This window comes from Geospiza fortis, unplaced genomic scaffold (genome assembly GCF_000277835.1).
Source record: "Geospiza fortis unplaced genomic scaffold, GeoFor_1.0 scaffold275, whole genome shotgun sequence".
Lineage (NCBI taxonomy): Eukaryota > Metazoa > Chordata > Aves > Passeriformes > Thraupidae > Geospiza > Geospiza fortis.
Genome location: NW_005054341.1, coordinates 2,268,517 through 2,295,574, shown reverse-complemented (window position 1 = coordinate 2,295,574; position 27,058 = coordinate 2,268,517). Strand labels below are relative to the sequence as shown.

Sequence of the window (27,058 nt, the reverse complement as noted above, 5' to 3'; positions counted from 1 at the left end):
CTTCATGGACGCGGAGGGGCTGGGCGAGCCCCGGCTGAGCCAGCAGGGCGGCCTGGCCGACGGGCACTTCTACGACACCGACGGTGTCCACACCGAGGAGTTCTACCAGTCCTTCCCCTTCGATAACATCTTGCAGAGCTATCACCCGTGAGCCTGCGTAAAGCTCCCCGGGTGCTGCTGAATGGAGAGGAGTCATTTACCCTTCTGGAGTCCCTGCTTTCTCTTTCAGAATGTTGCTGTGCAAGTTTCAGGTTATAACTTAAAGGTTATTTATTGCAGCCCACAGTGGTGCCGCTAAAGAGGGAGGTGGGAGTAGGGTTTGGGGTTTCTGTACCTTAAAGTATCTTGTAGATGTATTTTTGGAAGTGGGAACTGTTAACACTTAAAGCTTCCTTACCTTTGGGGACTGTAAAAGCTGGCATCTTCAGAAGGGTTAAAATTTCGAGTACTTCACAGGGTTGAAGTTGTTTTGAAATAGCCATTTTTGCTATAGAAATCAAATATAAATTTTGATAGTACAGAAATTAGGAAAAAAACCCTGCACGTGAGCACTCTAATTCAGTCTCGTCTAATGAATGGCGCCTGAGTTCTGCTCAATTTACTGGAAAGATTTGGGTTTTTAACCCCCTTTCTATAAATACTCTTCTCCTAAAATGAGAATATGTATTGGTTTTCCACGCTGTCACCACACTCCGTTTGCTTTGAAGGCAAATTTACTCGTAAATTTTTTTTAATGACTATGTCATTGGTAAATATATTTAAAAAGACCGGAAGGTTTGAGTTTTTAAATAGTCCAGCTCTCTTGTAAAGGAAATCACTGCACAAGACAAGGAACAGAAAGTGAGGACTTGTCTGCACTTCTGCCAGACTGCACAATTTCACAAGCCATGCCCCTGTAGCTTTAGGAATGAAGCTGATACTGCTCTGCAGCTTGTGTGTGTGTAGCTGCCATGTGAGTGAGATTTGGAAAGGCAGGAATCTCTGGAGCCAAAGTATCCACTTAGTCTTTCCTCAGGTATCCTGGCAGTTTCCTGCTATGCAAGTGACTGCTTCAAAGAGGGCTCAGATCCTGCCTCCCCAGCACCACCCCCTCCAGGAGGGCAAAGCCAGAGGCTGCCCTGGTGCAGCCTCACCTCTATTAACAACTTTTAAAGCCATTTCAGTCTGTACTAATTAAAACCACTCCTCTGTCCTCTGTATCAGGAACCAGAAGTTCTCCCCACCCACTTGATTCCCAGTCTTCGCTCTTAGCCCGAGCAGGAGCTGTTCCTGACACCTCCAGCTGGAGGTACCTGGCTGGGTAAGACGTTCTGGCCTTGGCAACTTTGTAATACTGTTATTTTTTAAGAATCAACACAGGGAAATGTCTGAGTATTTCTAAGGGACACAGCTGCTCTTTAGGGCAGGTAAGGTCCCCGTTGTCACCTTTTGGTGATGTAAAATTGCACTATGAGCACAACAACCAAAAAAAGCAACAACTCATCCTCAACCCAGCCCCCAAATCAAACAAGCCACTTGAGATGCAGAGTTGTACACAAGGAAAGGTGCTCCAGAAGCCCTCAGTGGCTTTCAGGAAAGCAGGGATGCCTTCCCTGCAGGAATCCATTGCATTGGGAGCACTCCGGTGCTGCTGCTGGAATTCCATCAGTCAGGTGAGCTTTGGAAACTGCTTCCCCTGACTCCAGGTGCACAACAAACTGAAAACTGTTTTAAAGCAGTTTTTCCTCACTTCTGCACCTCTCCCCCACACTCCTCAGCAACAGAGAGGCCAAAGAAATACACAGATAGTTTGACTCGTGTTGTTTATTCAGTTGTTTTCTTTTTGAAGTTCTCAGTTTTAAGTATATTAAATGTAAACATTTTGCTCACTTCAGAAAACCCTTTGCTCACTTTATAAAGCTCTTTGTAGTACAATTTGTTCTTATGGCATAATTAAATATTTTTAAAGTTCTGTTTTCCTTTGTAAACGAGTTGGTTTGGTAATTAAAAAAAACTGGTTATACCAAGTGCTCAGCTTCTGCAGCCTCCTCGGCTTCGTGGTGTCCCTCACCATGGGAAGGCAGGGAAAAGGGACAAGGTAGGTTCTTGGTTGCTTATCCTGGGGTTTTTTGGAGTATTTTTCTGCTCCCTGTTGCAGGTGGCCACTATAAAACCTCAGGCATGTGAGGGCTGATCTGCCTGAGCAGGTTTTGTGGCAGAGCTGTTGGGTTTTTAGGCAGAGGGGACCAGGGCACAGATGCTTTTGGCTGAGCTGTGCTGCCAGTCCAGCTCTCTCCAGGCCCAGCTGAGCTGATGCAAAACCAAAATGCAGGGGGGAGGCATTGGAGGTGTCCAGCTGGGGAAATACAAGATGAAATCTGGCTCTCACCAAACACCCAGTTTGAGCACTCACAAAAATACTCCTAAAAATCAGCTGAAGGCCCAAGTGCAGCATGAATATTATTGCTGCAATATTCATTGTGTGATGGTTGCAAAACTGGACTGGAAGCAAAGTTCAGAGGCCCAGATTACATTTCTCAGTTTCATTTCTGCCCATGATTGGTGCCCAGGAGCTGCCTCAAGAGCTCAGGGATATTTGCATATCAGCTTCCACCCCCCCACATTGGGATACCGCAGATTTTCCATAAAAATAAACAGCCTGGGAGTTTTGGGAGGAGCTCTCTGCCTTGCCCAGAGAAGAGCTCAGACCCAGCACACCGAGGGTCATCCTTACCCTGGATTCTGCTTGGGATCCCCAGGTGCAGCAGGAGCTGCTCAGGGAAGAGCCTTGTGTGTCCTTGGCTGCCCTTTCCCCCTCTGGCTCCATTTCCCCTTGGAGCAGCTCTTCCCATGCCTGTTGTGTCCAGAGAGCACAGTTTTGTTTACATTTTCTTTCCCTTGTAGATGATGGAATTTATAAATCGTATTTTAGCTCACTGTGAGTTTCAAGAAATCATGCAGATATGAAATTCCCTTTTGTTTTCTGAATTCAGTTTCTTTAGTTTTCCATCATTAATGACATTTCCTTCCTGGCTGCAGATTATTATCTGAGAACTACTCATGGAATGTTTTGCTCATAAGAGCTTTAATATTAAAACCAAAAATAGTATTTCTGTCTGAATCAAATTTCTGTGTTAGAAAAACAGGAGCTTCTGAATTACTTACATTACAGACACAAGTTCTGACAGCCCAGCACAGACAGAGCCTTAAAGGAGCTCCTCAAAAATGTATTTATTAACACTTTTAGAGCCTCAAGCTCTCATGGAGCTGTTGTAGCATCACTGAATTCAAGGGAAGACATCCCAGTGATCCTCCCTGTCCCCAGACAGTGGCTTGTCTTGGCAAATGTTACCCTCTTTAGCCCCAAAACGTTAACAAAGAGCTCTGAAATTCCAAACCTTAATTTCTTGTTGATAGTTTAACTCTTCTGTACTTCAGGGAAGTACCTCCCTAATGGATTAACATGATACTGGTATTAAAAAGTGACTTCCTAAAGATGTTGGTGGTGCTTAGTAGGAAACATTTAAAATAACCAGAGAAAACCTCAGGTCTTCCCTATTCCAGTTCCTAGGCTGTGTTCAACTCTTCCAGGCATCCATCCAAGGTGAGGTACAAGAAGAAATGTATTATGCTGCTAAATCAGAGGTTTTTATCTCTCTCTCTGGATACCAGCACCCTGTGGTACCTCCTGTTTCTGCCTGCTCATTGACATTCTTGGTGTTCCTGTTTTTCTTTAGATTCCCATCACCCACCACTGCCAGGAGTTCCCAGTCTTTTTGTACATTGTGACTCACTGGGGAATTCCTACTCCTCAAAAGGGCTGAGGAGGCCTCAACTCTTGTTTCTAGGAAGCATCCCCAATGTTTTTAAATGAGAAAAACTTGGTTTTAAGTGCAAAGTCTTCCTCAGAAAACTTTTTTTTTCTCCCTTTGAAAAGCACTGTGAGAGAGAAATCTGCTTATCTCTACTGCCACTGACCAAAAAGTGTCTCAGGAAAAGCTGGGAGTGGGTTTCAGGTAACTCAGTGTTACCTGCATCCACACAAGGAAAGCTGTAGTATCCAATAGAAAAAAAAAAATAAAGTAAAACCTGGCTTGATGGTGGGTTATAGACATTGGCTCCCCAAAATCTTTTTATGTACAGAAGAAATAAAAGTAAGGCTAGAGATTGAACCAGCACTGCCTGGTCCTGAGTGTGTAAAGTGGTGCCCAAGGGTATCCTTTGGCAGATCACCGTGATCCCAGTGTTCCAGGGACACCCTTGGCACCCAGGCTGTAAGAGATCCTGCACAGTGTCTGGTCACCAGCTGCTGCCAGGGAGCTGCTGCTTCCTCAGCTCCAGAGGTTAATCAGCCAGGCTTGGAGGCCAGTCAACATCAACAGACTAGAAAAGCACAGGGGGAAAAAAAAGTCAGCAGAGTTGGTGTTTTATAGCTACCAAGAGAATCACAACTCCTTTTGCTACTACCTGGCAGCACCACTCTGTTGGGCTGCATTTACAAAGGGGAGTAGCAGTAGGAAATGCATCCTGTGGTAAGGAATGTTGATCCACTTAGAGCAATTCCATGGAAAGCATCTCACCAGGGCAACTCCCTTAGTAATTTCCAGGAAAGACAAACAGCAACTAACTTACCTCTACATCCAGCTCCAGAATGTCAGCAGTTCTGTTCAGAAGGGACCCAATGTTGGGCTTTGTTCTCCCAAAGTCTCCGTGCACAAACTCTTTAATGTAGCTGGAAAACTCTGGCTAAGGAGAGGTGCATTCCACACCAAAGAAATCAAAGGGGGGAAAAGTGCTTTTTCTACTCCTAATTAATTTCTTAGTCAATATCCTGTTGAGCCCATACTTATCTTTAGGAGAGCACCTAATTCCTGGCTTCTGACTCTGGTGCCAAAAACTGCACTGCTGACCTTTATTTTGTTTCATTCCAAACTGAGTAGTGACTTTAGGACAAAAGTGTAACTTGTAAGTAGCTGTGATCTCCAGTCTGCACTGAAGTGCATGAAATATTGTGGAAAAGGTCATTTTTGGAGGCAAAAAGTTTTCAGTTAAATCAGAAAAAGCTGAAGTGTATTTTAACCAGCACAGTTTTATATCTGTCACATACTTAATGAAAACTCCAATGTGAAATTGTGACCTAAAAGCAAATATTGTGCAGAGACACCACTGTGGAAGAGCAGGGGTTTCAAAACACTGCAGCCACCTGAGCAGGGCATTTCCCCTTATGTTGGGGAAGATGAAACAGGAAAGCCTTTTATAAATATGATTGTCTGGCAAAAGATTTTGAGAATATGGAAACTGTAAGTGAGATTGGAATGAAAGCAAGCTTTGAGATCCCTTAGTTACTGAACAACTGGGAAGCAATGGCATGGCCAGCTGAAGGTGATCCCCTTTTGATGGAACAACACCCTCTGCTTGCAGACAGGCCCAAGGGTCAGAGCAGACCCTACAGCTTGGCAGAAGGGGCACAAAGAGGAATTTTTAGGGTTTAAAATGTAACACAGTGTGGTAATGTAATGATTCTTATAGGCTGTATGCAAATGATATAGGATTTGTATATTGTACTAGATTGGTTAGTGAGAAATAGAATATTCAACACAGAAGAATATTTATTGTATTGTAATGGGAACTTCGCTGTCTTACCCTCTCATCCTCTCTTTTACTCCCTCATCCTCTTTACCACGCTCTTGCCTTCTCTCTCTTTACCTCTCTCTTTGCTTCTCTTGGGCCTGAGCTGTGGCTGGCAGCTCCCAGCAGGGCCCTGCACCCAGGCCCTTTGTAATAAACCCCAAGTTCCACGACCTGGCTCCAGAGATCTCTCGTCTCCATCCATCCTGACCATCCTACCCCCACCACTCCCACACCCTTATCCCAGTCAGTCCCCCCAGGAGCTGCCTGGGCCCTCCCTGGCAGGTTCCAGGGTGCCAGGGATACGTTCCTGCCTGTGTCCTGAGGTGCAGACGGAAGTGGTGCTGGTCGATGTACTCGCTCCTCATGCTGTGGATGAGCCGGCAGCGCACGGCCAGCGGCCGCCGGTGCAGCACCCGCAGGGGCGTCTTCTGCTCCAGCCTCAGCTCCTGGTGCAAGGAGGGACCAAAAACATGAGGGAGGAAAGGTGCAAAGGCTGCCTGGATCGTAGGAACTGTGTGTGGTGTTAACCGGCCCCATCTCTTTCATCTTGTGCTCTGGCAGCTGAGTAATCTCAAGGCAAGGCTGGTTTTTTCCGAGTTTATCAAAGGAAAAAGGACAGCCCTCTCAGAGGCCAGAGGAGGCCTCCCATGAACACAAACTAATGGAATCACAAATACAGAGGAATAACCTTGAAATCTCCATAGCCCTTTGCTGGAATGACTCCAGGATTTAGCAGCTCGCTCAGAGCCTCAGGGCAATCAGAAGAAAAAAATAAATCCCACCCACAAAATGCTTTGTCTAAACTACAGCCAACCCCCTAGAAATAAAAGTGAGGGGGAAAACCTTAAATGAGATTAGATCTCAGAAGAGTCTTTTCAAAAGTTCATTCCCAACTCCCTTTCCCGAAGGAGAGGCAGCAGTGTGAAAGGCAACTTCTGAGGAGCAAGGGAAGCTAAAGGAAGAACTTCCCAACAGTTGTCTGCCTGAGCTGTAATGGCTTTGAGAACGAGCTCATGGGCAGCTCCTATAGGAAATGGTGCAACACACAAAAAACTGAGCCCACTTCTCCATCAGGCCAACATCTGGAGAAAGTTCTTGTTCCTGCACATGCTGAGCCTTCCTGAGGCCTCTTTGCTCTCTGACATAGACATTTCCACCTCCAGAGTGCTGCAGCTGTGGGAGCATGGCTTTAGAGCAGAACAAAAGAGCTTTTCTGCTCCTTTCACTTACACAGGACACTATCTAAGGTAACAAAGGGGTGGATATTTTCTCCTTCCCCAGGATTTGGTCTCCTGGAAGGGGAACATTACACAAGGATTTGTGGTCTCTGCTGACAGCCAACCCCCCATTCTGCTGGAGTGGCTGGTGAAGGAAGGAAGGAAGGAAGGAAGGGTGGTATGGAAGTCCCTATAGCAAGAGAAACCCTGATTATAAAAAACAAACCCAGGACAAAAACCAAGCACAGAGCAAGAGGTAGGCCCATGGATGGCCTGCATTTAACCCTTCCCTAGGGCACCAGGACAGGTACTATTTAAATGAGCAACAAGAGCTCCTGCTACCTTGATATCATCGAGGAACGCGATGTCCTCTCTCTGTATCGCTTTGTCTGTCCATATCAAGGCACTGTAGGTCTTTGTCTTCTCCTCCTCACCTTCCTTCATACGACCAATTGCCTCTCTAAACAAAAGAAATTAATTACTCACTTAACAGAAGCATAATTATACAAGGCTGTGAGCAAGAGCACTTCCCAACTCCCCGAGCGCCGCTTTGAAATCCCTCGCCGGCGACCATAGACACTGACCTGGTGACAAGCTGCAAATCTCGAACCTGTATTTTGTCTGAAGAGTCATTAATTGCCTGTGATATTCAAAGAAAGCGCTCGGTTAGCAGAGCTGCTGGGCTGGAGGGGCAGCACGTGCTGCACACGTGGTTTACCTGCTGCAGCCTCTTCATCTCCTCGGCGCTGAAATGGATCCTGCGGGGATTCACCAGCTCCATCGCAAAGGGCCTCCCTGGAACGGGCACCAAAACAAAACACAACAGCATCTTGTTCTAAATTAATGCTGCATTTACACAGCAAGGCTGCAAGGTGTGAACACTGTCTGCTGCTGCACTAACAGGGACAGGACTGGCAGGCTGAGGGATGGAGCATCAGATGCAAGGGAAGAAACAAGGGACTGTTTTTTGGCTACTAAACCTCAGTATCAGCAATAAGTGCAAATTATGACTTCCCAGAAGACATCTTGTACAAGTCTGTGCTAATTAAAAAATAAAATAAGAAAAAAAGCTAATTAGCTTATTTTCTGTCACCTACAGCAATGCCCAGGTGCACAGCAATGTTAAATCCCACTCCCTCAGCTCAACATCTGTTGCCAGAGTTGTAACTCTGTGCTCGGGGCCAGGACAATCCCCAGCACAAGCCATGCCAAGAATCACACTACAGATCAGACAGCTACTGAAACACAGAGTTGTTCATTTTTACTTTTTCTTTCCCTCCTCCCTTGGCTACAGCAGCTCCAGTGTTGGAAAGCAGCTGACCTTTAGAAAGGACTCAAGTTCAAAAAGAAAACAATTCCCTCATGCACTTGCAGTGTGGGAATTAGAAGGATCCAGCAGAAAACAAGAGAGGAATCAGTCTGATATAAATGGTTTAAAAGTAGGGAGTGAATAAAATAAAATACTTTTAACTATGCCTTCCCATGCAGCCAAGGCCACTGAAAAAGGGCTCCTGTGTCCAGCTGGTCTCATGAAGCTGTTGGACTTTGGGAATAAATATCTGAATTTCACTAAAGTGCTTCTGAGATAAAATTCCAAAGCATGCCTGCTCACACACTTGGCATTCAGCAGGATCTGTCAGAGGAGCTCCACACACCCATTTCATCTCAGTGTTTCACAAGGGCTCTCCCAAGCCTTACCATTGCCTAGAGTCCTTACATCCACATCTTCTCTTCCAGAGGAACTAAAATTAAAGCCTGTAACAGATTTGAACAAGGCAGGTGAGCTTTTATTTTACATTTGTGATTCTCTGTACAGCTTTTAAAAGAGAAAATATTTTCTTTCTAAACTTGTTTGCAAAATCTACTTCAAATCTATTTTATAAACTGGAGCCTACACTTCACAAACTGTGAGAATTCCTATTTATTCCCAAGTTTCTTGAAGAGCTCTCCCAATTCCTTGGCCTGAATGAGACTGCTAGAACCAGACTAATTTATCCACTGGGAGGAGAAGAGGAGTAAGTGGCAGGGTTTTTTTCCAAACTACTATTTAAAGCAGTTTTTCCTTGGACCTTCTATGTCTCTAATTCCACATGTGTCAGACGACAAATGATGGGCAGTGATTATTTCATCTGGACAATCCCTGGATGAGCATTTAGCTTGTGGAACTTTATGAACTGAGGAAAAGAAACGGTCAGAAACATGAAGGGCTCAAAAGCCAGGCAGATCCTGTGGCCAAAACCTTCTTGGTACAAGTCCTCCTATGAATTACCAACTGTGAAGAAGTTTGGTTGAGCAAAAACACTGCCACCAACATATGTGCATCATCAGATCCACTGAGGAGCTACTTCAGCAGGGTAAAAGGATCTAATTACTCCCAGATCACAACTAAATAAAGTTCACAAGCTTTAACTTGGAAGGAAACAAGAGAGATAAAGAAACATTATTTTTTTTTCCACTATACTCCCATATTAAGTGGGTAGCTACCAAGAAAAAAATCATCCAGTAGTGATGAAAAATATGTATGGTAGGAGATCTCCTGAAGACTTACTGTCTGCTTTGAATTCTGCCATCAGATGTTCTGAAATTAATTCTTCCACTGAAGATTCCAGCTTCCTCTCCCCATCAATAATCCAGGGAGTCTGAGGTAAATTCCTGGAATATTTGTTGTATCTTCCTGTAAAAGACAACCATGGTACTTCTAACCCATTCCACAGCCATGAGTGAAAGCTGCACTCTTGCCCAGCACATTTCACTTCCATGGGAGCTTTGTGCAGATAAACTGACAGCTCCAGCTTGTTTTATGGCAGGAGATTACAACAGCACTCTGGGCCACATGTGGCTGTGTCCAGGGAAGGGGCAGGATGGACACTGAGGGTGGGCTTGGAGAGCCTGTGGCTGCAGCCCTGCCTCCAGACACCACCCTCACTGTGTGACATAACCCTCAGGTACCACCCTCCTGTGTGAAATAACCTCCAGGTACCACCCTCCTGTGTGAAATAACCCAGGCTCCAAGCCAGCTCTGCCATTGCCTGAAGGCTTAAGAAAAGAAGCCCAAACTAAAATGCTTTGGCTCACTGCAAGGAGCACCATGCAAGGAGTGAAAAGTCCCCATAATACATGAGGAGGAATGGCAGGAGTCTTGGGAAGGTGCCATGTAAAGAGATTGGCATCTTTGGGTGGTTCCAGTGATGTTTTGGGGGCACCTCCATGGCAGGCTATAAGACAAGAACAAGGCTGACATGGATGACCAATATGAGCTTTTTTATGGACAGGTTTGATTAGAACTGGAAATATTCCCAAAGCAAGGAAATAATTAATCAAGGCCAAGGAGCTTAAACTGCTTTCAACCTGAAACCTTGCAAACAGAAAAGCAAAGGAACTCAGAGTAGCTCTTGCATTGCTTTGGGCCTCTGACATCTCAGGGGTTTCCTGTCTCCAACAATGTTTCCTTTTTGTAGTTTGAGCAGCAGAATAAGCCACACAAACAAATGGGGAAACTGAGTAACACAGTTTCACTGGGGTGAATAATGAAAGTAGGGTGACTCATCATTCAGCAGCCTCACACTGCTACATTCTCTTTCCATAAAACAGAAAAAGGAGAATTAGGTTTGCTTTGTTCTTTTGTTCCTCTCAGCTCCCCATTCTAATAATTTTAACTTTTGATCTGAACAAGAGTAGGTCTAAAAAAACAGAAGGTGTTTCTTGGTTTGACAGCCCCATAATCCTTAAAAAAGGTTGGGGTGTAAACATTAAAGGTAAGGTCAAGAGGACAATGTTGTGCTTACAAATTAAGATCCCATCTCATTTATTAAAAGCAAAATATCTGGACTGTACTCAATAAATTCTAATCTGGATTTAGTTCTTCAAAAATTAAACACCTGCCTGGATTGTTTTTTTGTTGGAGCAAAATATAAACTATAAATAAAGACCAGTATTAAATGACAGGCAGAAAGCAAACCCTCTGTTTTGCTCTTCATACTGTTGAATTCTGAAAACAACTACCCAATAAAACAACTTAAAATAAAGCACTGTGTTTGGAAAAGCCTAAAAGGAACTGGATATCTTGGATTCACAAAAGTGTACATCTAACTGTCCAATCAGAAATTAAAAATAAGGAATGGTTACATGTAGAACATCCACCACCCTGCCATTCACTTTCACACTTTTTCATTTTCCATTTCTTTACATTCAGGATTTTTATCATCACAGTGTGTTGGATTTAAACTAAAGGTTGGGTTCTTTTTAGCAATAATCAGTTTGCATGTATTTAAACAAGCTGTTCCTACAAAGGACTAGGAGAATGGCAGGTACTCTGGCAGGCAGATGATAAAAACGTTCGACCATCTCAACTCAGGGATGTTGCACTGCCTGAGCTGTTGCTGTCTCACCCAAACCTTTATAAATCCCACCAAGATTTGCAGTTTTGGATGGGATAATAAGCAGAGAAATCCAGATGGTGAAAACCTCTGAATCCAAATCAAACCCCAAGGAAGGGAACAGCACTGCTGGGAGCTGCTGGTGTGCAGGTGCCTTTCTCAAACCATTCTGAGGGGATCTGTAATTTCTAACTTTTGACAAAATAATATCTTCAGCAGAGGTCAAACATAATTTTTCCCCTTTCAAAGCACTCTTGGACAGAGCTGGGTTTGTTTCTTTGCTCCTTACACTTCCTTACAGGGATTAACAAACAGCAAGAATCCTCTGGGTCTCAGGGCAGTGTTACAAAGTTCTCTTCAAGACAAGACAGCAGCAAAGAAATGGATCACTTTACCAGCCACAAAAACTGCACCATTATTGCACTGGATTTCCAGAGCATCACAGAGGTTCTTTGGTGAGCTTGGGGGACATGGAAAATGCCTGTATTAAAAGAAAAAACAGAGTAAAGCATTATCACTACCAGAACATGATGGAGCATCACCAGAGCAGTAAAAAGTGCCTATTTTGGCTTCCCACTGTGTGTGATTTTTTACCATATTAACAGCACTTGGTGTTTTCTTGAAATTCAACTCCTAACATTTTGGAAATATGGGAATATTTCTTGTAAAGGGAAGCCGACCTTACAAACTCTGAAGTTCAAAATCATCCTTTTAATTAAAAGAACAGCAGTGATCTTCTATCGCCAGAAAGAAACCATGTTTTAAGCAGTAAACCAACAGAATTTAAACAATCAAAAGTTCTTTTAAAGCCACCCTACCACTACATACCCACTGGATATTTTCCTCCCCTCCCTAATTCTATATTAAAGCACAATACTAAGAAATAGTTTCAGTATTTACTTACTTGAGAAAATCCTCTTCTTTTATCCTCTCCAGGGCTTTTATAACTGCCATTCTGGTGAAAACAGACTGCACAGTGAAATAAAAAAATGAGTCAAGAACTAAGAAAAGCAAGGAAAGGATATGCCTGAGGAAGAAAAAAACACTGAAACTTACACTGTGCAGCTCTGTCACTGCTCACTTGGGAGCCCAGGTCCAAATTTCCAAAACAGTTTAAAACCAGAATCCTAAATCCATGAACAGAAACTCAAACCAGCTCCTTTTTCAGGAGTTAAATATACCCAAGCCCAGCTTTGATGTGACAGTAGGCAGGTAGCTCTGCTGAAGATAAGCCTGTTGAGCAGGAATCTCTTTCTGAAGCTCAAAAATGGATTGATTGTCAGAACTGAGGGCTCTGAGCAGAGGGGCTGGGCAGTCCCTCCTGCAGCTCCCCACTCCCAAGGTGCAGCAAAGCAGCAATGCCAGTGGAGCAGGAGCAGAGTGCCAGGCTCTGTGCACAGCCAGCTGCTGCTGGGGCCACTCCAGTGGGAATTCACATTCCTGGGACAGGAGAACAAGTGTTGTAACAGCTGAGGTGAAATCCAGCTCAGGAGAAGGTCTCTAAATGAACCTGCTAACCAAGCATGGTCAGGTCCTGAAATCCACCTGGGATGGAGCCTGCTCCACTCTGAGGTTCGTCAAGGTGAAATGTTTTTTTCTTGCATCTCCTCTGAACTTCTCATCTCGGCCTGTTCCTGCTGTGTCTCCTCCCTCCACCACGCTCTGTGAGACCAGCCTGGCTCCCTGCTCTCAGGAATCTCCTTTGGCACCAGAGGAGATTCAATGGATCCTCCCCAAAGCCTTCACCAAGAACCTTGAAGAAGTCCAGGTTCCTCAGCCTCCCCTCCCAGGCATGTGCTGCAGCCCTGGGGGCTCTCTGCTGAATGATGTTTTTAATTTAATGGTGTCTTTTTTGCAAACTGGATTGGGGATTTAGGAAAACAAACAAACAAAAATCCCCATGGTCACTGTTTGGGACAATTCAAGTCTCGGCTCTGGAGAGTTCCTGGGTGTCTTCAGGAAAGCTGCTCTTTCTCCTTCCAAGCATAAATCAGAGAAAATAGCACTTCCCTTCCTCATAGAACAGATGAGCAGCAAAGCCCTGAAAGCAGCAGCAGGTTTAAATAACTATCTACACAGACAGCACAGACATTTTCCCTCAGAAGCCCGTTTTTACACCACTTCTCTGATTAACACAGCCCTCGAAGCCCAGCTTCTTTGTGAGGACAAACCTCTGACAGCTCTTCTGAGCTGGCATTTTTCTTTAGATTCCCCTACATTTTGTTGTCTGTGTGGATTTAACAGCCAGGCCCTGCTGCTTTAGCTCCTTATGTGGGATTTCCCCTTTTTCAAGGGCAGCAATGCAGCAAGCAGCGAGTTATAACAATACAACTCCCTAAAAAAAGAGTGCTGCTTATTGGTCAGGTGGAGTAGAGTCAGCAGAATTCCTGGGCCAGACTCTGCCAAACGCTGGCAGACTCTTCACCAGAGAGAATCAAAGGCCTTGCAATGGCCTCTGACAGGAGTTACTCTTCTCCCTCTGATCACACCAACTGTCCCACTTGTATCAGCTTCCCTCTGACTGGTTTTTCATCCTCGTGTGTCCCCTTTTCCATCCGTGGCTGTGAGCGTGCTCAGGGTCTGCAGCAAGTGCAAGGTCCCTTTTCTGTCCCCCTCCTCCAGAGGCAGGCAGGATAAAACCATCCTGCATGTATGCTGGCTTTCATTGAGATCAGAGCACATGGGAACTGCAGTGTGATCATCTCCCTTTTGGCTGCTGAGTCTCATCTTCACCACGTGACTTATGTGAACTGCTTCACCCACAGAGAGCTGGAGGTTCACCTTTTATACCACTTCTAATGCATGACAATCAAATTCCTAGATCTTAAGGGAGGTATTTACAGAGAACCTTCCCAAAATGATGGCCTTTGGACAGCCTGGAAAGTGAACAACCTAAACAAAAGCACCGAGCTCTTGCTTTTCCTAAGCTGAGAATTGTGAAGTGAATAAAGGGGACAACTTTTATTTTCACACAATTGGAAACCAGAGAGCTTTTTGATGAAGGAAAAGCAGACACTGAGCACTGACTGAATACCCAGGTAAGTTGTAGGCTACTGCTGTGAAATTCTGAATGCCAGAGCAGGAATACAGCGATGAGATCTTACCTGTTTGTTCTTCGCTGGTTTGAAACAGTCTGGGCAGGCTGTGGCTCTAAACACAGAAATGAAAATTAGCTGCTCCTCTTACAGAGAAAGAAATAGACTCACAAGCACAGCATGTAGATGGTCTTTGTACACATACATCCAGTCTCTCGCTTCCATAGCTTAGCTCAGAGTTTCAAATTCCCTTTATCCTAAACCAGGGATGGTGCAGGATGTGATTGCTTGATCCAGGGAAATCATGGACAAAGCTCTGCTCTGACCAACACTGTGTCTCAGATTTGGGATGGGATGGAAAAGCACACAAGTGTAGCTTTCAGTCCTTTCCAACCCTTCTCAATAAAGGTCATGATTAATATTTTAAGTTCTAGGCAAGATCCACTGGCACCTTGAAATCTGTACTTGCTGCTCTCAGACAGCACCCACCACAAACCTGAGATTCAAACTGTCCCTTCTGGAGAGGAAAATTCAATTCCCCACTGAACAAATAACCCCAGGTGCTCATCACGAGCTGTGCTTTGCCTGTTTGAAAGGAAACTATTGGCTGTTTCACGAAAGTGAAAGCCCAGTCAGTGAAACAAACCCTTCTTCTGAGCACTGCAGAGGAAGCTGCTGTTCCTATTAGTGCACTTCTGTGTATGCAGGCAAAGATGATTTCTGGATTCCTGTGTAGGCAGGCAGAAATACTTCTGACCTCCAGACCAAGTTATCATGTCTTGCTGGTGCTTTTCAACACCTCTGTGACTCCCTCAGACTCTAAGGAAGCAGATTTTGCTGTTTCTGTACAAACAACTTCCCTGGCCAGTCTGTGACCCAAAGCAATGCAAACTCCCTCTTCCAAAATTTGTGTCACCCTTAAATATGAACTGACAAGAGCCAATTCAATCTTCCCTGTCTAACCATGGGTCCTTGGGAGTTTCACTGCCAAGAAGCTGCAGTGGAAATCCACTCTGAAAGCACACCTGGAGTTCTCCAGGTTGACACAAAGCCCTACTTTGTTTCCACAGAAAACCATGACTGTCAAACTACTGTGATAATTCCCAAATTCACCAAATTTCCCTGAAAACCAAAGCACTGCCTCAGAATGTGCCCAGAGCCAGCCACCCACACAGGCAGAATGCCTTGGCACCTCAGGAACTACTGTGTGATTAAATTAGGTGATGTGCTGCTACTTCACAAAGTGTCTCAAGCCTTAATTGCTGTTTAAGTGTGCTACAAAGAGGAGGCAAATAAAGGGATATTGTCAGGTCACATGGAATAAACCTGAGTAATTGGAAAGTGGAATGGAACTTCTCTACAGCTGTCACCTCTACAGCTGCTCTGCTTGGAGCACTAACACTGGCACCATAAGATGTTCAACAGCAACATTCCTGAAATGCCAGAAAAAGGATGGAAGGATGAGCAGAAAATACCAGTGAAGAGGTTTCAGAGGAAGGAAGTAAAATTAAATAAATTAGAACAAAAGGGTGCAGGATGCAGAAACACTTCAGTTCTTTATAGGATTGCAGCAACCATTATTTAGAACAGTGATTTTCTCCCCCTTTTGCCCAGTCTTGAAGAAGCTGGAAAGATGTTCAGCAAACACTGGTAATAACTGTTCCTAATACTGGTTCCTTCCAAACTTCCATCCCCTCATCCCCACCTCAGGACAAAAGATGCAGCTGTGGAAAACCAAGAAGGTGGTGGATTGAGCACTCAAAGATCACAAATTGCCAGAAAATAAATCAGGAAATAAATGAAGGCTGCAAGAGAAATCTGCAGTCTCAAGAAATGAATTCACATTTCAGCAGAGACGTCTCTGCTTCCTTCCATGCTGAGATTTCACTTGCAGGAGGTGCAAATTAACTGAGTGAAACTTTAGGTTTTCCAGGAAGCATCAACAAACAGGAAGAGTGACCCCAATTTTCCAGAATATACTACAGCTAGATTTTGAGAAATCAGATTAAATGGCAGCTAAATTCACAGAACTGTTTTGCTTCTTTGTGTACAGCAGGTGCCCTGCTGGGCCAGGCCAGGGGCTGTGTGCAGTGGCCAGGGAATTTCTGTCTGTTTTCATCAACCAGCTAAGCTGGATTAACTCACTTCAAAGCCTTTCCTCCTGTCCATGTGTCCTACAGGAGCAGGAAAACTTAGGTATGACCTCAAAAGATCCCCCCACCTGCAATTACATTGTTAAAATTTTAAAAACTATACAGGGAATGACTTTGAGGAGGGCTGAAATTGAAGAACTTATCTGAATGCTCTCCTTCCAGGTCAAATCAGAATTCCAGATGATTTTTTTTTATTAGCAGAATTAACCAGAGATGGTTTAACTTCAAGCTCTACAAGTTCACGTGGATATGAGGAAATCTAGATGCAGGCCACATTCTAGTTTATAAACACTGCATATTGTCCTCTATAGCAAATCAAACCAACAATATTGCACAACATTTAGATAAAGATCTTTTGTTACATGTAGAAAAACTTACAGGAAATGGCACTCCTCGTCTGTTTCGGGGTGAGCAAAGACCACGCTAACTTCAAACAAACTCTAAATTAAAAAAAAAAAGAAAAAAGAACAAGGAGGAGGTAAGAGTTTTTTTAACAACCAGGGAGGATATTCTCAAGCACCCCTATTGCAGCTGTAGGAAAACAGCAGAGACAAAAGAGAGCATAACCCATCCATTTATGTTTAAAGACATTACAAGGTGTGCCAGAGCAGCATTTGCCTTTCTGAAGTCACCAGGGATGACATGAGAGCACTTCAGAGCCACGAGTGACCTGCCCTGGTGCCATTCTGTGCAGGCTGAGGCAGAGGCAGCCAGCCTATCACACACCCCAGAGCCCTCCCAGGAGGGCAATAAAGACAAAAACCCTGCAGGAGTCACCGCTGTAAATTTTGTCAGGGTTCCTTTGCAGTGCCTGCATGGCCTTGGGGCACAGCAAGGCAACACATCCTGGTGGATTGACAGCTAGCCCAGGAACTCCAGTGCAATCTCAATTCTTGCCCCAATTCCCTCTCTGGCCTTGGGCAAACAACACTCATTACTTGTGTTACTCAGATAGCAGAACACCTCAGGAGGGCTATTGAAAAGATTGGCTAATATTCAAGGGCCTTGTAGATAAAGGGCACTAAAAAACAACTTTTGTGGTACAGGGATGGCTGCGGTGGCTCCTGCCTGAGTGGTGGGGAGCTTTTGCTAACTCAGTGTGTGAGAAGTTTGGTTCTTCCTGGATCATCCTCAGAGTAACTGAGTGGGGTTTTTCTTCACTAAGACAAAAGGGATGCTTTCAATTAGCACTCCTGGGAAAACACAGCCTGTAATTACTATGGAAGATGACAAACCAACATGAAGTCTAACTGAATCTAGTCCTGGGGTCAGTGCTATGGCTGGTGACAAGTAAAACCTACAGCCAGCCATGACTGCAGAAAATTTATATTCAAGACATTTCAAGGTGCTTCTGAATTTGGCAACACCTGATTGTCATGTTCAGTCAGTGCCTTTCAGAAAGATTTTAAGGATATTATTCAGAATCTGCAAGTTGAAAACAGTTTGAAAAAACCATTTCTACTGCCTACTCTGGGATATTGCAGGTCCCAACAAGCCCATTTCTAGTGTCCATTCGAGTGAACAAGGACCAGACTTTGCTCTTTCAGTACATTTCAGAGATTTATTTTATCCACAGAACAAGTGCTGGCAGTGAGAGCAGAGCAGGGGAGGAATGTGGGAGCAAAACAGGGATCCTGGAAAGGAGACAACTGGAAAAGTCTCATTAACAAAAGGAGGATGGCACACAAGAGATTTAGCACAGGCCTGTGGTGCTTTCAGAAGATGCAATGATCTGTGTGTACAGAAATGAACCTTGGGCCCCTCAGGACTCCCACTTGGAGAGCTCTGCTTAAAAGAACTTCCCTACAGTGAATTTAGGAGGCACTCATCTTGTTTCTCTCTTAATAAGGAAAAAAGGATACATTTTTATTTCCCCACCATGTGCATAAGTGTATAAATATACACACACAAACACATATGAGAAAAGAATGAAGAAACAGAAGTGTTCTGTTATTTATACAAGACCTTTCCATCAGAAGGATCTTCTGCCAGCTGGGGATGAATAATCCACTTGTAAGCTTCCTTCAGCTGAACAATGTCATCCTTTGCCAAGGGAAGGCCCAGATTTCTGAATCACAAAGAAATAATAACTTGCACAGGGCTCTGTCAAATACAATATTTCAGGAGGAACTTAAGTAGCTACTGCCAAGTAAAATGGATTATTTTATTTTCTGTGCACTGAGGAAACTGATGCCAGAGCTTGCTGGGAGATCAGAAGTTGCAAGAGTCTTTCCAGAGGCTGCCCAGAGAAAAGCTGAGGAAGGGAGAGATGCATTTCAAACCCCTTGTTTGGGAGCTTAGAGAGCAAAAGAGATAAGAAACCCAAGTGAGGTCAAACCAGGTAAAAAAGAAAAAACAAAACACACAAACCCAGCTGCCACCTTATTCTTTGTAAGCATCAGGTAAACGGGACTATAAATCAACATTAGTGTAGAGAAATGGTGTCTGTATGAAGAGCTCTTGACAGACAGACAGACAGACAGACAGCAAAAGCAATGGCTCACCTCATCTGCTGCTTCACCCCCAGCCAAGCAGCACGCTGCAGGTCACCAGCCACGCCCAGGGAAAAGAGAGGAAAAAATAAAAGCAAGTGAAATTAAGGCTCAGAACTGCCAACAATCTGAGAGACTCTCTGCAAAGGGAGAAGTGTTTTTAAAATTCCTGACAAAAAAAAAAGTATCAGGAATTTAGCTTTTGCTTCAGAAGTGGAAAGATGGGATTGCAGTGAGTTTTTATTTCTAAGACATCACTTTGTTGTTCACATCAAATCCTATCTGGGTTAAAAAAAAACCAGGTATCATTGAACACTTTGAAACTTGCTATTAATATTGTAACTACAAAAAGACTCTAAGTTATCAGTTACCTTCCATGCAGAAATAAAAAAAAAGTGTCTAAATGAATGGGATATAAAAGCTGAATTGGATAAATTAATAAAACTCCAAATTCAGCTATCATCCATTATAAAAAAATGGAATTAAAAATATACTTGGTCTTACTTGGTAATCACAGAATTGCACCCAACACAGTTTAGGTGAATAGGCTAAATTTAGAAAAGGGGAGGAACAGAAGGAGCAATTCTAGAAATCAGAGGGAACTTTCAGTACCAATGCTCAAGTTCACTAACAGTTAGTAAAAAGAGAAAAACTCCCCCCAAAACTTCCTACAATGAAGAATAACAACAGTTTCAGTTCTCCTCTACTAAAAAAATACACTAGGGCTGGCAGGAAAGGGCTTAACTAATTCAGCCTGTGGCACCCTCCCCACTGGAGACAAACTCCAAAAATCAAATTGTTTGATTTGAATCCACCACAATGAGTTTTCAGTCTGTAGGCTGCAGGCCTTTAAACCCCTTCCCCACCTTTTATTTTTCATGTACTTAAAGAATAGCCTCCCCCAAACTCTGCTGAAAGAATCACTGTGCATTGTCAAGGAAATAATTCTGAGGAAGAGGTTTGAAAACAGCTCTCAAACTTCAGGATCACATGGATATCAGAAGGAACCACATCAGAGATCCCTCTTCCATGCTGATAAGGAACTCAATCAACAAAATAAGTCTATTATCCTTCATTTGGTACACCTAAAAGAATGAGGGAACCCTAAAAACAGTGCTGGAAATGAAGAGGGCAGAGGGATGGTGGAGAGAGGACACAAACTTTGTTTGCTCCACGAGGCACAAACCCTCACACTGCTGAACAAAACAAATGCAGTTGTAGTGATGAAATGCTGTTTGCTCAAATCCACTGTGATTCATTATCCTGCATTTGAAGACAGTATGAGTAAGGCTGCTTCACTTGAAGCACACTGTAATCCTGTTTGCATAATAACCCAGATAAAATCATAAATAAAAATAGCTTCAATTGAAATTCCTTGAACGTAGCTCTGAACTACAGGATGTGACAGCCACAGAACTGGGCCTAGGAAGCTGCATTTGACAAATGCCAATTTACAAAGAAACCTCTCTCATGCCTTGATTTAGAGCAGGTTTGGGATGTTTGGCACTCAGGGGGAGGCTCATCACACACCTCTTCCCTGATTTCTTGGGATAAAACTACAAAATAGACAAAACTTCTGCATGAGAGCAGCTATGCTAAAATGAGACCACAGGTCAAATTTCATCTCCTCTCTCTCTTGGCTTGCAAGTTGAAAGAGAATTAAAGAAATTACTTTTCCCCCTTCAATTAAGGAGAAACAATAGATGAGGGCACTGCAAGCACAGAAGCCAAAAGATCCCAAATTCCAAATCACATCCAACCACCAAGCCAGCCAAACCCCTGCACTCTCTCCCAGCTGAACACGGAGCAGGGGATCAGATCCCTCTCCTTCCTAATTACTTCATGTTTGTGAGGTGGTTTGAAAATGCAAAATGCTCATTACAGAGCTGAAGCCTGCAGGGCAATGCTCAGCAGCAAACACCTCTGGGGCACAGCAGGCACTGTATTGATCAGGAGCTGCAGGATGGGATTCTGGTGCTGTCTGAGGGAGCACAGTTGAAATGCCAGGTGCAATCCCAGCCCCAGCATTGCTTCAGTGCATCAGCAAAGAGCCTGGAGATGGGGAATTCCAGGATGAGGCCCAGCAGCCCTGCAGGGAGTCATGAGTACAGATGTTATTTGCATCAATGTCCTTGCAGCAGGCACCAGGATGATGGATCAGGACTGATCTGCCACCCTTCTGAAGGGCACCACTCACCTCACACCCTAATAGAGCTGTCTGACAGAAACCTGGGACTCCTGTATTTATGATTTATTCCAATCAAATCTGCTGCTTGTGGAAGGAGGCAATTGCTTCCTTGCATCACAGACACAAATACTATGCAAATGCAGATTTTATGTCCTGCTCTTCTCCAGCTCCCCTCGTACATTTTAGACTTGGCAGGATGACAAGTGTCATAATTAAATGGGATGAAGGTAACACTGAGAGGCAGTTTCTGATTTTTTTTTTTGGTTAAAAAAGATGAAGGAGAAAATCTGTGTGTCACACCAGAGGGCAGTGGGAGAGAGGCTGCCTTTGGGTGCTCTTTGATGACAGGATTCCACATATTCTTGTACACAGCAGGTCAAAGAATTAAAAGCAGAATTGAACAAACGGCCTCTGCTCAGCACAAAGCATGATGAGATATTCTGAAATCTGATTTTGACATTTTCAGACATTTTTACACACTGTGTTGCTGCTTTTCTGTGGCTGTAAAACAGGTTCTCACCTATTTTTTTTAAGTGATAAACTTCAAAAGGAGGTAAATAAAGCCCCATGACTTTTAAAGTTCTTCCTCCACCATCATCCCTTTTCTTCCTCCCTCATCACCCCTTTTCACCCCTGCAGTTGGAGCAAACAGCTGCTTCAGCATTTGACAAGAGTGGAGGGATGGAGTAGAAGGGACAGCAGAAACTTCTTTATCCAAACCTTCTCCTAGCCAAACCAAAACTGCTTCCAAAGGGAACAGACCCAGTTTTGGAGCTTCCTACTCACTCATTTCTCTCCATCTATTGATGTGTGGGCCCAGGGAACAGCTCGGACTCCCCTGCTATCCCCAGCTCTGCTGCTTTGCTGGCAGTGAGGCCATCCCTGAGCAGAACTGCAATGCAACACCACCCTCTGCCGAGGCTTCCTGCAAACATCAGCTGCTGCATCACCTCAGCTCACACCGGGCTTAAAGCTGGACTCAAACTCACTGAAGCCTGACCTAGGTTTGGGGTTCGCCACAGCATCGCAGGCATCCCAATACTCACCTGGCCTGGAAGATGCCACAGCTAAGAGCACAAATCAGCACCACACGTGCAGCAGATTGTTCACCAAACTGCGTGGGAGCAGAAGATTCCTCACCACAGCTCTACACAGAAATCCAACTCCATCTACTCTTCTTTCTGCCTTGTTCACTGCAGCATCTCAACCACTGCAGGCATCTCCTGTACAGATTTATGTGCTGCCTTTAAAGCACCACTTTTGCATCACTTTCAGAACAGTACTTTTGCATCATTTTATATCAGAAAGCAGAGGAAGATTGCAAAACATCTCACAACTAAGTGTATTTTCCCATCATTTAAAATGCTGAACACTTCAAGAGTTCATCCTCAAAATCCTTCACTTGCATTTTGCACTACCAATTACCCTTTATCCCTGGAAAGGATTCAGCTGTGCAGTTCTGAGAAGATCCACAGAGCAGGGCTGGCATCTGCACCTGAGGGAACAACTCACTGAGGGTTTCACAAACCTCTTTAGGTCTTCAGATGGAAGGTAACTCCTGGGCTAACTGAAAACTGAAGTGACTCAGGCCCTTAATTAATTACAATAATGCTCACTCAAAAGGAAGAGGAGAGCAGACTTCACTTCCAGCACGGGCTTTTGGATCTTTTTTAAAGAACAACAACTAAAAATCAAACCACCTCCAGCTCATACATTCCACAGTTGCTTTCTTAAATATGTATTTAATTATTTAAGTTATTATTTAAGTTACTTACCTCCCTGACAGAGAGCTGTGGGGGCAGTGACACAGAAAATACAAAACTGGTGAACTGGTAGTCAGCAGAATTAACTTTTTGGCACACCTGCAAGAGAAGGAGCTTAACATGAAACCACAGCAATGGGACTGAGCTGGTAATTTTTGTTCTAGAATAATCACTGTGAATTCATGTTATCACACACTCAGAGAGATGCCCAACACACAAACCAGAGTAATCACTAACAACTTACTGAAATACAAGCTTTTCTGTCCTGTTAAAAAAAGTTACTAATCACCAGTATCCTTGGTGCTATGAAATAGCCAAACTCACTCTTTTAAGGCCAGGACCAATTGTATATTGAAATTTTAGGTGAAATCAGCATCTTAGAGAAGGAAATTTCTCTATCAAGTAAGTAGGTTTTGTGGTGCCTTAACCAGTGCTGTCAGATCTTCCATTGCTACTGAAGAGAGTAGCTCTGAAACAAATCTCAGCAGTGGATTCTGCAAAAAGATACATATTCTGCCCATGGAAACAAAAGAGAAACAATTATGTCCTGCAGCAACAGAAACTATGTATTGTGCTTTTTGTCTAGCCCCATTTTTGATACATTCCTGCCATTCAATCAAATCCTTTTCAATCAAAACTCTGTTAAGTATCTCAGGTGCCAGTGTGAGTTTTCTAGATGATATTTCCCCTAGAAATATCCAGCTGATATTGCTCACATGAGCAATACAATTGCTCAGGGATGGCATTTGCAAAGCTCTGTGCCCACATTCTCTCCTAAGTCACATTTTCTCTATTATCCACAACCTGCTGCATCACCAAAACATTTTCTTGCCCTGTGGTACTTCATAGGGACAGGTTCATGCTGTTATCAGAAACGTGTGGTTCAGAGAGGAGCACTTGATGGCTCCTCATTTTCCTGTCACATAAAAAGTGAAGAGTTCCTCAGAGCTCCACTGAGGTTTTCCCTGAAAGTAGCTGAACCTCAGGTCATCTCCTAAATCCATGTAACCACGTAGCTGTCACTCCTTTTCTTAGGAAAGTGTGCTCCCTGCAGTCATTCCACTGCACCTGCACTGCTATTTTTTTATTTTAAAAAGCGCCACTGTGACAAAGCCTGGGCAAAATTTGGTGCCACCACATGCTGGGTGTGCAAACACTGCCCAGGAGCAGGGTGGAGCAGGATTCTGCCATCAACATTTCAAATCTTCAAAACAGGCAAACGTGTTGGTTTGTTGTCTGGTTTGTTTGTTCTCTCTTTCAAAAAAAAAAAAAAAAAAAAGAGAAAACATTTCTTTTGAAGAAACAACAAAAAAACTGCTCAGTGTTTTCAGTCACCAGCTCTATCCTGTAGGCCCCAGCATTCACAAACTCCAAAAAGGTACCCCCAAAAGGTGAAAAAAGTACCTTTTTAACAAAGTCAGGCTCACAGAACTCCTGGAGAATTCCCAAACACACGTTGCAAACCCTCCCAGCAGAGCTGTCCAGGCCAGTATTCCCAGTATTCCCAGTATTCCCAGCAGAGGGGAGCTGTGGGATGGCCCCGTTGTGGTTCAGCTCATCAGCACCTTCCTCCTCGTGCTCAAGCCTGAGTCTCTTACAAGGGGGGTCAGCCACCTCCAAACACACTGGGCCTTCCTTTTCCTGGCTGTTCTTCAGGAATTCCTGCAGATCCTTCAGCAGATCCTGGCACAAGCAGAGGAAACACAGCCTGGTTGTTTGCTCCTCTGTAACAGACACCATTCCACAGGGCAGTGGGATTGTGTTTGTTCCAGCTGAGGCTCAGTGTATGTCATTAACAACAGGGAATTTATGCCCAAAACCACCTTTAAGACACAGTTAAACAGCTCCAAGCTGCATTTCTCTCAGAATAGAAATTTCCAGAGAAAATATTGCTGAATAGACTTGTTTATCATCCAAGAATGAAAACGTTTTCCAGACCTGGATTGCAGAAACATTTTTATTTTTGCCTCAATGCTATTCCATGAAAAGAGACATTTAGTGCTTTCTTGTCATTTAGGTTATGTTAGAATTTAATTCCTTCAACTCAACAGGAACAGAGTTGGCCACTGTAATAAAAAGAAGGGAGAGCAGACACAGGTGGGGGTGAAATTAAACAGAGTAAGAACTTTGTATCAGGAGAAAAGCCTTCAAAAATTAACAATTACCTGCACAGCTCTGATTCCTGGAAGGATGAGAGGATATAGTTCAAGAAGAAGGATTCATTAAAAGGATTTCAGTAAGGAAGACAGCAGTTACTGTGCTGTTGCAACTCAGAGGAAAAGCAGGTAGAGATGCAAAAGGACAAAAAATGGTACAACGAACGAACAGGCCTAAAATAATTGATAAAAAATGGAAAAAGGTGGGGAAGAAAGATGCTAAAAATGAATTGTGGAGAGTCTAAACTTGAGCAAAGGTAAAACAATCAAGACAGACAGACACAAAGCATAAAGACAGAGGGTTAGAGAGGCTAAGGAGGATTTCTCTGATTTATCCTCAACCTTTGCCCTGCAATTCCTCAGTTGCATCCCCCTACCAAATCTGCATTTTCACATAAATTTCCTTCCCATTAAAGGCACAAGCAGAGTTTTACAGGACTCCTTTTCCTTTCAGGCCAAGAGCCCAGCAAAGGACAAACCTGTTGTGGGTGTCTGTAGAGCAGCTGTGAGCCCACAGAGCAGAACCTCAGCACACATCGTGGGCACGTGCCAGCGTCGAGCAGGAGCTGGACAACTGCTCTGTCCTTCTCTGCCACTGGAGACATGCTGGGCAAACCTAAAATTCAGCAACAAAGAAAAGCTCAGAACAAACAAAGTACTCAGCTGAGATTTAGCTGCACCACGTTTAGGGTAGCTGGAGTTTTTGTGGCCTCTGTTGGATGCTCGTTTGTTTTAAACCACGGGCACAAGGGAAGTGGAAGACCAACCCAAAAAGATCACTGGCTGCAGGAAAAGCTTCTGCATTTCTTAGGTTTTTCCTAGGAAACCTGAACTCAAGTTCTGACAAGGAAATGCAGAGCTTTTGCCCAGTTGTATCTTGGATAAAGTACATGGCACGCTAATCTTTACTGAATGAAGCAGGGTGGAGCTAAGACATATTAAGGCAAATTTAAAATGGGAATTCCTCCTCAAACTGCAGTGACTAAAGAATCAGTGTGTTAAAATCACAGGGAAAAAAAAGATTTATAAGATAAATAAGATTTATAAGATAAATAAGATTTATTTCCCTTCTCAGTATAGAACTTGTGTTTTTGTGAGAAATCTCATCATGCTTTTTTGGTTTTTTTAATATCATGGCTAATTTGGTTTCCTGTCATTCTCTCTGCCCAGAACTTTAGAAAAGACTGATTTTTTTTTTTTTTTGGCCAAAACGTTGTGAACTCAGCATTTTTGTGGAAGAAGAGAGAATCCCAGTGAGGTGCTCACCCTTCATGGACATGAAGGAAATTTCAGGAGGCACATAAGGATAACCACAAATGTTCAGACCAAAGGTTTAACGAGTCCATTGTGGGAATAAATTCAGCAAGGAATTCCACAGCACTAACGAACCACCCGATTTTGCTTTGGGCTCAGCTCCTGTAAGCAACACTTGATACTCTGCTAGTTCTTGTGTCCCAAGGGATGGATTTATCCATGTTCTCCATGGCAGCCACTGCTACACCTGCAATTCCCCATCCTGCACAGCAATCCTGCAGCCAGGGAGTGCCTCCAAGTGATTAATTCAGTGGATTTCTTTACTCCTGGCTTGGGATGCTTCAGGCTAAGCTGTGAAAACCAAGGGCTGCCTGGCAAACTCCAAGCTGCTTTTAAAGGGAAAGAACAAACACAAGCAAACACGTTTTTAGATAATTGCGACCTCAATTCAGCTCCATGCAACCTAAACACGGGCACTGCGTGGCACACGAGGGTAAACGTGACAATATTCCACCCGGTAAATGTGACAATCAGTATTCCTGACACTTGGGGGCAGCGTGAGGGGAGGAACCGCGGCCCCGCTCCGGCCCAGCACCTCAGGGCGGAGCTCAGAGCCCCTCATCTGCGAGGGGACGGAGGCACAGGAGCCCCGTTCCGGCTCTGTTACCGCTCCGTTCCCATTCCTATTCCCGTTCCTATTCCCGCTCCCATTCCCGCTCCCATTCCCGTTCCCGCTCACCCTCGCTCGGCGGCCCCCGGAGCCGGCACAGACCCGCTCAGCAGAGCAGCAGAGCGCATCGTTCGGCCGGCCCGG

The 27,058-nt window shown here is 44.1% G+C and overlaps 2 protein-coding genes across 2 annotated transcripts in view; one reads left to right on the top strand and one right to left on the bottom strand.

The window, feature by feature from the left end:
- REL (REL proto-oncogene, NF-kB subunit) overlaps positions 1-1,764 on the top strand; it is a 24,052-nt gene extending 22,288 nt beyond the window's left edge. The window contains exon 10 of the mRNA XM_005422632.3: positions 17-1,764. Coding sequence (XP_005422689.1) covers positions 17-151 — 135 coding nt within the window. The 3' untranslated portion in view covers positions 152-1,764. The remainder of the gene's footprint in view (positions 1-16) is intronic.
- A 21-nt stretch (positions 1,765-1,785) lies between these two features.
- PUS10 (pseudouridine synthase 10) lies at positions 1,786-27,016 on the bottom strand. The gene is made up of 18 exons (XM_005422631.2): positions 26,984-27,016; positions 25,470-25,606; positions 24,239-24,517; positions 22,847-22,933; positions 18,896-18,930; positions 18,357-18,459; positions 16,770-16,831; positions 14,308-14,353; positions 12,108-12,172; positions 11,599-11,684; positions 9,376-9,501; positions 8,526-8,582; positions 7,546-7,622; positions 7,412-7,467; positions 7,170-7,287; positions 5,914-6,056; positions 4,612-4,711; positions 1,786-4,362 (listed from the first exon to the last, which is right to left on the bottom strand). The coding sequence occupies exons 2-18, from the start codon at positions 25,593-25,595 to the stop codon at positions 4,324-4,326; spliced, it is 1,605 nt and encodes a 534-aa protein (XP_005422688.1). The 5' UTR covers positions 25,596-25,606; positions 26,984-27,016; the 3' UTR covers positions 1,786-4,323.
- Between the last annotated feature and the right edge of the window lie 42 nt (positions 27,017-27,058).

Coding starts and splice junctions, on each gene's coding strand:
- PUS10 (XM_005422631.2), bottom strand. CDS start 25,595: ATGTCTCCAGTGGCAGAGAAGGACAGAGCAGTTGTCCAGCTCCTGCTC. Junction 18,460..18,895: donor GGGGTGAAGCAGCAGATGAG/GTGAGCCATTGC, acceptor TTTGTGATTCAG/AAATCTGGGCCTTCCCTTGG. Junction 16,832..18,356: donor AAGATCCTTCTGATGGAAAG/GTCTTGTATAAA, acceptor TTTTTAATTTAG/AGTTTGTTTGAAGTTAGCGT.